We start from the raw sequence: 12,611 nt of genomic DNA, 5'->3' as shown, positions 1-12,611 counted from the left end.
TTACCACCGGGCACACCCTGGCACTTCAAAAATAAATATATTTTTGTAGCGCCAGATATGACGGCATGCCGGAGGTAGGAAGTACTGCCGGGCTGCTGCTTTGTAAAAGGGGCTTTAAAAGATTTACGTGTTCATCTTTATAGAATAGTGCTTAGCAAAATGCGCATGGAAATCTAAATTGTTGCCAATTAGTGCCAATAATTGATTGTTAGCACTAAGTTATTGGTGATAATTGGCTCATTATTCAATTAAATTGTGCGTGCAAAATTGGGCGCATGCCCAAATTTGCATGCACAATGTTAAGCACCATATATAGAATCCAGGGGAAAGCACTGATTCTATAAATGTCACTTAGCGATAAACAGTCTTTATAGAATAGTGCTTAGAGTAAATTTCCAAGCTCAGCTTTGAGCGTGAGGACTTATGCCCTGCTGAAACTTGGTGTAAATCCTTGCAATCAACTGATGGCGGTAGGTGCAGAAATCCAAGTATTCTATAACATGGCACCAAATTTCTGGGAATGCCCCTGACCCACCCATGCCCCTCCCATGGACACTCCCACTTGTGAGTTGTACACTATGACATTTAGGCACCCATGTTATAGAATAGGGCATAGCACAGATGCACATGTAACTCATAATTAGTGATAATTAACTGCAATAATTGATTGCTGGCACCTAATTGACTAATTGGTTTCTGCAAGCCTCTGGGATCTGCACCCAAATTTGGGCAACCTTTATACAATCTGGGAGATAGTACATAAATGCAAGGGGGTGTGAACAGGGAGAGGTGCATGGGCGGGACCTAGTCGTACATAACATTTATGCACGTAGGCTATAGAATACTTGCATGTATGTGTTAAAGTGCTACATTTTGGGTGTGCACATGTATGCCTGCTATTGTCATGGCATAATGGGGTGCACCTAAATGTTAGCATGTAATTGCTGACTTACTCTAGGGGACCGACCGAGGTCGGCGCTGAGGCCAGATATTTAATGTCGAGCCGTTTCCGGTGACCGGCATTGAATATCCGATTTATTTTTGGCCGGTTCAACTTAGCCAGCCAAGCCAATATTCAGCACTGGCCAGTTAAGCTGAAACTGGCCAAAGATAGGCCTTCTATTTCGGCAGCCTAATTTAGCTACCAAACTTAGCCAACAATGAGCTGAATATTAGCGGATCACCAGTTATATTGTGTGATATAACCTGTTATCTCCTAAGCGCTAGCTGGCAATATTCAGCGGTAGGTAACTGGCTATCTCCCATTGAATATTGCCGAATAGCCATTGCCATTTAACCAGCCAGGAGCCGTTCCTGGCTAATTAAATGGTTTTAAATATCGGAGGTAGGTGTCCAAATGCCGTTATAGAATTCACACAGTGCACTATATTGTGGCACCTAAATTTTGGTGCACTTTATAGAATCGACCTCTATTCCCATGTTGGGGGAAAGAGGCCTTCTGAATGAGTGGCAGTTTACAGTGAGTAGCTGCAGATGGTCCAAAAGTTCATGAAAAAATGACAGCTATAAACAGGGTTTTTTTTGAGGGGGTACTGACTACCAGCACCTTTTTCATTGTCTGCTAAAATTGACCCATGGTCCCCAAGTTTTAATGAAAGAGCTCAGGCTCTACACACCAATTCTGCCTTGCCATAGATCCTGTGACTGGTTGCAGGGGGCCTGGCTATTGTGGGGTGGGTCACTCCCACCCCTGAAGGGTGGCCAGCCATTTAAGTACTGGCATCTTTTTTGCTAGAAACAATGCACTGGCTCTAAATACTTAGCTGTATAGTCTCTTTCCTCCAGTTGTCCAAAAATTCTCACCATCTGTCATTTTTTGATGAGTTTTTGTCTGAACTTTATTATTTGCAAGTAAAGTTATCAGGGAGGTTTTTTTTTTTGCCATTGATGATGAAGCCCTGCTCTTTCAGCTCATAGCTGGGAGCTTCTTGAGGCTTTTTCCTCCCTGTTTCTTATTATTAGCTGCATTGCTTACATATATATTATAAAGCATTTATCTTGTATTTTTATGGTTAAACATTAAAACATGGCCATTAATTGAAAACATGAAGATCGGCCATTTCACCGCTGTGCTTAAAATGTTCTTAGCGTGCTGAAAAAATCTGCGTAAGGGTGCCACATTCTACTGCAGCTTAGTTAAAGGACCCCACGTGTGTTATAAGCAGGTAGCTCATGGAAACTCTTCAGAAGTAAAGAAATGTCTAAAGCACATAACAATTGCAAGGTATCCTCAATTAATTTCCTTGCACGTTGACTTTTTCTTTTTGATATTATGGTTTCTAGAGTTTATCAACAGGTGGATTTTTCTCAAGAATCAAATCCTCAAGCTTTCCAAAGCCTGGCAGCAAAAAGGTGCCTTACATGCATAGTATTTGCAGGTTTTTAAATGAGTGGTAGGAATTGCCTACATTTGGCTCACCTAATATTTTATTGGTTTGTTTTGGTTTTTGCATGGCTTTACTAAGTGTGTGATTGGCTACTAACTCTTGGGAATTTTACGAGCTGTTTGCTTCCTTTCAACTTTTCTTTAATTTTTGTCCAAAATAGTATAGCTGATTTTATAAGGATTAGGTGCCATTTATACGTGTGAAAAGCTGATTTATGTGTGTAAATCAGCAAACACGTATAGTAGTGATTTTTGAAAAGCTACTACATATACATGAAACGGCAGCATGCAGAAATTTAGTGGTATGTTCTCTGCATATTGCTTGGATGGTTTGTGAAAGTATTTTTTGTATTCCATATTTTATTGTGTACAACCTGCTTTCAGTCATGGATAACTGTCAAATAACTTATCAGTCGAGGTTTGGCTTTGCAAGCAAATTTGAGGGGGGACTTTTGCAGACTGTCAAAGCCACCTCACAATGACAAGACTTTGCATTTTAGAGCTTGTCTCCTGCATTGGCTCACCTTGTACGTAGGGATTTAAAAAATCTACCACTCACATGAGTAAATGGCACCACTTACATTTATTGGGGCAAATTATAAAGTTTTTCTTTGAAAGGGGACTTTTATAACATTTCCTCATGGGTTACCATAGGTATAAAGGAAAGTAGGTACAGAAAATATTTGAACCTCCTTTCACATGATCAGAGTGTAGGTGGGGGAGTTTGGGCAGAGTATGAGTAGTCATGATATATGAATGTTCTAAGTAAAATATGTAGATCCATATACTCCAGCTTGAGCACATTTCTGTGACTGCATTTACCTGTGATTGTTACAGGTTTTCTGGGCTTATTTTATAATAGATACATACTTTTTTTTTGTTGTTGTTACATTTGTACCCCGCGCTTTCCCACTCATGGCAGGCTCAATGCGGCAGGCGATGGAGGGTTAAGTGACTTGCCCAGAGTCACAAGGAGCTGCCTGTGCTGGGAATCAAACTCAGTTTCTCAGGACCAAAGTCCACCACCCTAACCACTAGGCCACTCCTCCACTTGAACTTTCCACCTACCATCAAATGTAGCAGATACATGCAAAGCCTTAAGTGATGCCACTCCTTTTTTTTGGATGTTTTTGTTATACAAAAGCTTCATCTGGTATGAATTCTATCAAGTACATGTGCTTTTTCTGGTGGCACTGTATGTTATTATTATTATTAGCATTTGTATAGCGCTACCAGACGCACGCAGCGCTGAACATTTGACACAGAGAGATAGTCCCTGCTCAATAGAGCTTACTATCTAAAAATACAGACAGACAAGACAATTAAGGGCGAGGGAAGTACTGGGTGAGAAGGAACAAGGGGAGGGCAATTGAGTACTCCCTTGAGAATGTAACACAATAATCCAGATATGTTCTTCCTAAGACCTAATAGAGAGCATGATCATATTTTCTATGAGTTTGTTTATTTACAAATTTATATACCATGGTATCCAAAAGATCTATACCTCTTTCTATGCATATTAGTACTCCTCCGATCACTGTCTTGTTACACTGTTTTCCTACCTTGCAATTTCCTATCTTACCTGTAGTCTCTTCCTGATTTGTTGACATAGATATCTCATCTGCTCTCCAAATGCATGTTACCTTTATTCCCCCTTGAAATGAACTCCATTTACTACTTCCCTCTGTTGTCTAACACTTAGTCTGAATGTAATTTAGAGGGGATGTTATCAATGTGAGCTACTGTTAAGACGGGTTATTTTATTGTTAACCTGGGTTATTAGTAGCTACGTCTAATCGCATAAAAGGAGAACCTGTACTAAAATAGCACAAGTTGTGTTAAAATAACCTGTCTTTTTTTAAGTTCAAAGACTTTATTGATTTTTACATAGCAAATCAAACAAATAAAAACAACATCAAAGAATGTCATAAAACCAAAAGTGACAAATTACAAAGAATATTACATATAAAGAATGTGCAAAAGATACCAATATTTCATTTCAATAAGTTTTTTTGGTTTTATATAACAAAGTTACAAAGTATAATTTTCAAGACATCATGAAAGATAATAAAAATCTATTAGATAATAGTTTTAAGATTCAAGTGGGATTGAGCAGGCTTCCAAATACTTGCAATTGTAAACCGATTAGATTTTTCTGCAGCTTTAAGTTCATACTTAGATGTCAATATAACAGTGTACCAACAAAAAGACCAATTGAGACCATCAGCATTCTTTCAGGGCCCTCTTTACTAAGCTGCTCTAGAGGCATGCTAGTGTTTTTAGCGCAAGCTAAGCATTAATGCATGCTAAGATACTCATAATATTCCTGTGCACAGGTGTCTACTCGGTTAACATGCACTAATTTTTAGCATGCGCTAAAAACACCAGCACACCTTAGTTAACAGGGCCTTCAGGGGTCCTTTTACAAAGGCGCGCTGAAAAAATGGCTTGCAGTAGTGTAGTCATGGGTTTTGAGTGTGCGCCAATCCATTTTTCAGCGCACCTGTAAAAAAGGCCTCTATTTTTTTTCCCAAAAATGGATGTGTGGCAAAATCAAAATTGCTGCACATCCATTTTGGATCTGACACTACCGCCAGCCATTGACCTAGCGGTAAAGAATCCGGGTGGTAATGACCTACGTGCATCAAATGCCACTTGGCACGCATCCATTACGTGCGCCTGATAATAAAAAATATTTTTCAGACACGTGTATCGGACGCGCGCCAAAAATGAAATTACTGCAACAGCCACGCAGTAGTCGGGCGGTAACTCCTTTTTTGGCGCATGTTGGGTGCGCGTAGACGCTTATGCAGCTTAGTAAAAGGGGCCCTCAATTTGTTAAAATCATTTTGGATTTCTAAAGCCAATAGAATATTAAACAGCCTTATATAACTGTTATGTAAAATATGTTTTAAAGCCAAACATCTAAGAAAAACAATCTGTACATGAAATCGAACACAATGCCTGAATGTCTACCCAAACTTTCCCCCAAAATGCTTTTTATTGAGGGACAAGTAAATAACATATAAGACAAGTCTCCAAGTTGATTATAACCATGCCACTAAAGATTAGTCTCATGCAGACCAGCTCTGTGTAAACAAGCTGGAGTGCAAACAACTATGCAGCATTAATATATTCAATAGGGATATGGGGCAGCAATTCTGTACAAGCAAATGTTTACATATCAGTGCTTTATGAGCCTCTGCCAATCTACCTTGGTCAATTGGGTTAGCATGCAGATAGAGAAAGGTACCCAGCAGATGTGTAGAAAACTCAACCTGGAAAATATTATAAAACTGCAGTGTACCCATCAGGGCCAGGATCTTTATTGGTAGCACATGATTTAATAGCTCCCACTATTTCAACTAAGATGAGGGGTGCATCTAAAATCTCAAATTGCACAGAGGAAAGTTGTGGATAAGGGAAATGATCCAGAAAAGCTTTACAATCATCTTTCTCACCTAAAGCAGGTGTCCGAAATAAATTAGTGTAACATTTCTCAAACACCAATCCAATCTCATTTTCCTTAATCAAGATGTTACCCTGGCAATGTTAAATGGCACAAATACATGCCCATGTTTCCCACTAAGTACCTGTCTAGCAATTATACATCTTTATTTTGACCAATGTATTTTCTAGTCTTTTGAATGAACAATTCCATATCTGCTCTATGGCTCAAAAGTTGATTATTCTCATATTTTTTTTTAATTATTTTATTTATTCATTTATATTACATTTATGTCCAATACATAAATGGGAAAGAAAAGAGAAAATATCAATTAAAACAAACATTAAGGAAAAATAATCATATTTGTTAGTCCACAATTGGGGGATCCAAGATCAGGAAAACAATCTCAAGGAAAATAAGAAAAACACGGAATGGTTAATCTTACAATTCATATTTTCTGAGGGAGGAAGGTTAATCGGTAATTGCAGCCGGTACAGTGGTAACTTAAAGGAAGTTGCTGCAGAGGGTTCTTCATCTGTTCCTGGGTTCAACAAATAAGTAATCAGGAAATAAAACACTTACAAGGGAATCGCTCTAGGAAGGTCCCACCTAGGGCAATGATTCTTGGCTTAAAAGCCAAGAGTTCACACCTCCTAGTCTGCGATTCCCTTGATATGTCAGGAAATATATTTATCATTGAACCCAAAAAAACTATCAGCCATATGTCGGAAATACAATTTCAAAACATTGTTCCTATCTAAATCAAAGGCAAAAGTCACTAATAATATAACTCTATATACAGGGTATTTTAGGAAAATTTATCTTTCTCAAGTTATTTTTCCTTAATTGGTTCTCCAGAAGTTCCAATTTTTTTACAAGAAACATAATTGTCCTTCATTACCAGATTAACTGATTTTCGTAGAGAAACCATTTCCGAAATCAAAGTCTTTATTTTTTTATCTTGGACTTCCACTTTGTTAGATAAGTATTGATATAATCACATATTTATTCCTAAAAAATATTTGACATCTGAAGAAGAGAGTTATTCACACCCTGCAGCACTTCCCATAGTGCTTCCATTGTGACATTGTTTGGCTTCACCAGGTCCAATTTCTCCACAGAAACTGCTCCAGATATCTTTGGGGGGAAGAGCTCATTTTCCAATCCCCCAGTTGGTTTATTATCCGGAGTCAATGCTGCGCCAGGACCTCCTCGGATCGCGTGAAAATCCTAACCCACTTCGGGCGTTTCCACTGTCAACCTCCATAGTGAAGCGTTACTGTTTCCGGGTCTTGGAGAGGTCATGCCAACAGGGGGACTCAAAGTCACTCCCTCTCCACTGAGATTCAGCAATAAAGCCTTGCTGTTCCCTGAAGCAGGAACCGATATCCCCGACGTTATGACCCCGAATCTCTCCAAAGTAGACTGAGAAGTGGTAGGAACCCCAGCCGTGTTCGAGGAGGACAACACCACGGCTTTGCCTTTCTTCTTCCCCATTCTCCTGGGAGCGCGCCTACTTCTTCAGGTATTCTGGTGTAAAACGGGAACTCAACTAACGTACATCCTCCCTCGACACCATCTTGGATTCTCCAGTTTGGGACACTCTTTGTCTGGTTTCTCCTCAGAGGCCTGTCTGATATGGGTAACCCTTCAGCATAGCCCTCTGAGTCATTGAAACACGGAAACCCCTCCACCACTTAAGTTAAGGAGGTCCCTTATGGTTCCTGATATAATTATCTGTTCACTGATCATAGAAATTGCTCAGATTTCTATGACACAGTCATCATTTGGAAATTTTTAATGCTTATATTTACTAGGAATTCAGAGAAAGCACGTGTCTGTTAGCCTTGGCACTGAGAATTCACCACAGCCCATTCTCTATCATCATCTCTCTCTCAATCCCCCTCTCCTTGTCCCAGCAGGTAATTTTCTCTGTCTTTCTCTCTCTCTTTCATACACACACTGTGTTTTGCAGTGCAATTTTTCTAGCAAAAAAGTGCCGGTACTCAAATGCCAGGCCACCCTTCAGGGGTGGGGTGATCACTGAGGGACTCACCCCACAATAGCCAGGTCCCCTGCAACCAGTCACAGAATCTATGACAAGGCAGAATTGATGTGTTGAGCCTGAGCTCTTTCATTAAAACTTGTGGTCCATGGGTCAATTTTAGCAGACACTGGAAAAGGTGCCGGTACTCAGTACCCCCGAGTACCCCCTCAAAAAAAGCCCTGGTGTTTTGCAATATTCCTTTATCTGTAGCAGTCTCTCGCCTCTCCCCTTCTCTTCCAATTTATTTATTTATTGCATTTGTATCCCACATTTTCCCACCTATTTGCAGGCTCAATGTGGCTTACAATCCTCTCTCATCTCCAAAAGTAACACTGCTTCAGTCTATTTTCCTCCTTATTGCTGCTGCTATTTCATAAGCAGAGTCAGTGTGTGCTGGCTAGGGAAAGTCTGTGCAGAATATGTAGGGGAAGAGAGAAAGTTTGGGCAAGAGGTAGGATGTGTGGTGGGTAAGGGAGCATATAGGGTATATAGTGTAAACGGGACCGCTGCGCCAGTAGGGGGAGGAAGGAAGTCTCCGCCCCAGGATTAATCCAAGCCCCACAAATTGCCACCAGCAGCTACTTTCAAATATTCTTTTCTTTTTATTTTGTTTCCAAGTTACAAACAAAAGCTTCAGTCCAGCCCTGGGTTAGGGCTGCCCCAGGCAGGGTAGTGTTGCCCCTCACCCAGCAATCCAAAGTCTCTGCCCTTTCTTGAGGGCTGCAATAGTCCCCTTTGGAAATACTTCCTTTTCAAAAGTACGTATCACAAGCAGGGCTGGCCTTTCAGCAGGATTGTTCCCTCCTGTCCAACCAGGGTTTCCAGCTCCCACAGTCCTTACACAACAATCAGGAGCAGCTGGGGAACCAGGCTTATAACTCTTCCAGCCCTCTGCCCCCCCCCCCCCCCCCCCCCACAGCAAACAGTTCTACTCAAAACAGGCTTCTTCGTTACAACAGGTTTTAAATCAAAAACTTTTAAACACCTAGTTTTCCACCTTCAGGTGCTACCTTCCTCAGGGCTCTCCAGCTCCCATTCCATCCTGCTTTCTGCCTCTTGCTCAGCCTCCTTAACCCCCTCCTCCATCCAATCCATCCCATCCTCCTCCTGCTTCTCACCCCACCCTCCACTCTTACAGGTGGGAGGCATGATGTATTGATTACGGAGCCAGGGGAACTGGGCTTCCTCCTTCTCCCTCCCTCTTGTGGTCAGAATTGGTATATATCCATCTTGTCTATCCCTGGGGCTCCCCTTGCTGGGACGGGCAATGCATTCTGGGAGACGTAGTTCAGGATTTTGTTGTTTCATTTTGTACCTCTGGCCTGTAGCCTTGTCACAATAGGTATGAATGGTGAGGAGTAGGGTGTGAGGTTCATGGTGACTGAGTTGGGTACATGGTATGTGGTAGGTAAGGAAGGGTCATGGCAGGTAAGGGTAGGAGGATGAGGAGTGGTATGTGGAGTGTGTAACAGGTGAAGAGGATAATATGTTTAGAGGATGAGAAATGGTATGGGGTGGGGGTGAGGGAAGGATGGTTCATATGGTATCTGATGGCTAAGGGAGCATGTGGTATGTCTAGGGTGGGCAAGAGATGGTACGTGAAAATACCGTGTGGTCCACTAATGGGCTTATTTTTGAAAGAGAAGGACGCCCATCTTTCAACACAAATCGGAAGATGGACGTCCTTCTCACAGAAACGTCCAAAACAGTATAATGGAAAGCTGATTTTGGATGTCCCCAACTGCTTTCCGTTGCAGGGATGGCCAAAGTTCACAGGGCCGTGTCGGAAGCATAGTGAAGGCGGGACTGGGGCATGCCTACTAACACTTGGACATCCTCAACCCATAATCGAAAGAAACAAGGACGTCCCTGACGAACACTTGGACGACTTTACCTGGTCGTGTTTTTCTTACGACTAAGCCACAAAAAAGGTGCCCGAACTGACCAGATTACCACAGGAGAGAATCAGGGATGACCTCCCATTGCTCCCCCAGTGGTCACTAACCCCCTCCCACCCTCAAAAAACATCTTTCAAAATATTTTGTGCCAGCCTCTATGCCAGCCTCAGATGTCATACTCAGGTCCATCCCCTAACAAGGCTCATATATGGTTTTAACCTCCACCTTAACCATATATCATATAGAAATCATTCATATGTTTTTTATGTTTTTTATCGCCTCAGCAGTGCACATGACCAACTTCACTCTTTTATTGGACATTCAATAGCATCCAAATCCTCATTGGCGATAATATTTTATTAAACTGTTTCTTCATTTACTTATTTAACTGTTCATTTTACTTTTTAATCTCTAAGTTACTTATAAGCAATACTTAACTTGCACTGAACGGTCAGACCAGGGGTTCAACAATGCCCGACATGCATGTTTCGCCCTAAAAGGCTGTGTCAAGGGCTCCCCCTTAGCCGTTCTTAGTACCAGCCTCGCAATGTTTTCTTTCTGGATTTCCTCCTGCTAAGACCCATATATGAGCCTTGTTAGGGGAGTAGTTACAGTTGAAGGGCTCTTAAAGAGAGAGTTAGTAGTGCCAAGTACGTGCGGTTTCAATACTCAGGTCCATGACAGCAGTATGCAAGTCCCTGGAGCAGTTTTAATGGGTGCAGTGCACTTCAGGCAGGCAGACCCAGCCCCATCCCTATTTGTAGAGGAAACAGCGAGCCCTCCAAACCCTCTGTACCCACATCTAGGGGCCCCCCTTCACCCATAAGGGCTATGGTAGTGGTGTACAGTTGTGGGTAGAGGGGTTGGGGGGCTCAGCACACAAGGTAAGGGAGCTATGTTCATGGGAGCAATTTATGAAGTCCACTGCAGTGCCCCCTAGGGTGCCCGGTTGGTGTCCTGGCACATCAGGGGGACCAGTGCACTTCAAATGCTGGCTCCTCCCACAACCAAATGGCTTGCATTTGGTCGTTTCTGAGATGGACGTCCTTGGTTTCCATTATCACCGAAAATCAGAAACGACCAAGTCTAGGGACGACCAAATCTAGGGACGACCAAATTTAAGGATTTGGATGTCCCTGTCCCTATTATCGAAACAAAAGATGGACATCCATCTTGTTTCAAAAATACGGTTTCCCCGCCCCTAGATCGGGATGTTCTGCAAGGACATCCAAATCGAAATGAGGACGTCTCTTTCGATTATGCCACTCTTTGTATATTGAGCAGTGGAATCATGTTCGTCGAGCATTTTGAGGCCACAGAGAAGGCCAGCAGCACTTTATTGTTCTGATGACATTCTCTGACCACCCCTTGCAGCAGCAGCAGCAGCAGCAGCAGAAGATTACCCAATGACATTGCAGGGAAGCAGTGATGTTAATTTTTGACAGAGATAGCATGGATTTCCTCATCTGATCTACAGTATAAGTAGAGCAGGACACCTAGGATTATTGGATCTCCTTTCACAGTCCCCATGGCAAATAACTCTTCTCTCTGATGTGCTTTCTGTTTAGGGGTGATGAGGAATGACCACTATGGTAACTATGAGAAGAGTTCTCCTCTGGGGTTCTCAGTCTACAGCTTGGGATGTAATGAGGCAGGACAACCATAACAGAAGAAGCTGCTTTTCTGGTCACTGAGGGCCCCTTTTACTAAGTGGCAGTAAGCCCAATGCGGGCTTACCACTTGCTAAACAGGAAGTACCGCCGGGCTACCACAGCGGCCCAGCAGTACTTCCCAGCCCTAGCGCACCACCATATATTTATTTTTGTAGCACCGGAGTGTACCCAGCGGTATTCTTACCACCGGGTTAGTGCGGGAGCCCTTACCGCCACCTCAATGGGTGGCGGTAAGGGCTCCTCCCGAAATGGCCACGTGGCACACGACCATTTCCTGCAGCAAAGAGAGACTTCCCTTTTACCCGCTACGGTAAAAGGGGGCCTCGGCGCATGTGAAAAACATGCACCGACACCAGCGCAGGCCCCTTTTGCCACAGTTTGGTAAAAGGAGTCCTAAAACAGCTACTCCTGGGTCATGCTGGAAATAGAGATGGGCTGTCATTTGCAATGACATGAGAAATGTCAACAGTATATCCCATGTCATTATATGTCATTTACAAATGAAAATGAACAGAAAAACACACAGTTTCCCCCCCCCCCCCCCCCCCCCCCCCCCTGATATTTAGTGCTATTTATCTACCTATCCTGGTTGGTTAAATAGCATATAACCAGATATCCCAAGAATATTCAGTGGGATACAGCCGATTACCTACCAGTGAATATTCCCAGTCAGTGCTTAGCAGCTAACCAGTTATATCGAGCAATATAATTAGCTATCCACTAATATTCAGAGCATCACCAGCTAAGTTTTGCGGCCAAATTGGGACACTGAAATAACAGTTCTATTGTTGGCCGTTTTACATGTAACTGGTCAGTGCTGAATATTGGCTTGGCTGGTTAAGTTTAAACCAACCAAAAATAAACCAGATATTCAATGCCGGACACTGGAAATGGCTCGGCATTGAATATCCAGCCTCACTGCCAACAATACTGCATTCTTTTAATGAAAAGGGTGCACTCTTACAGATAGTGTGCACAAGCAAACCATTGCACGTGAGCACTATCCAGAAAAGACAATGGACCCTTTGTATTTCTTTTCTTTTTTTTGCAAAGAGTACACACTCTTGATGAGGGAGGCAGCAGGATCGTGGGGGGGGGGGGGGGGGGGGGGAGGTAGAAGGCAACAGGACCATGGGGG

General features: G+C 42.6%; 1 protein-coding gene across 4 annotated transcripts in view; it reads left to right on the top strand.

Annotated features, from left to right (window-relative positions):
- Positions 1 to 12,611, top strand: part of SYK (spleen associated tyrosine kinase) — a 240,231-nt gene that overhangs the window by 178,354 nt on the left and 49,266 nt on the right. For all 4 annotated transcript variants that reach the window (XM_030193604.1, XM_030193603.1, XM_030193605.1 and 1 more), the window contains one exon: positions 2,305 to 2,373. In XM_030193604.1, the coding sequence (XP_030049464.1) occupies positions 2,305 to 2,373 (69 nt within the window). The remainder of the gene's footprint in view (positions 1 to 2,304; positions 2,374 to 12,611) is intronic.

Source organism: Microcaecilia unicolor, chromosome 2 (genome assembly GCF_901765095.1).
Source record: "Microcaecilia unicolor chromosome 2, aMicUni1.1, whole genome shotgun sequence".
Lineage (NCBI taxonomy): Eukaryota > Metazoa > Chordata > Amphibia > Gymnophiona > Siphonopidae > Microcaecilia > Microcaecilia unicolor.
This window is presented reverse-complemented; position numbering and strand designations above follow the sequence as displayed.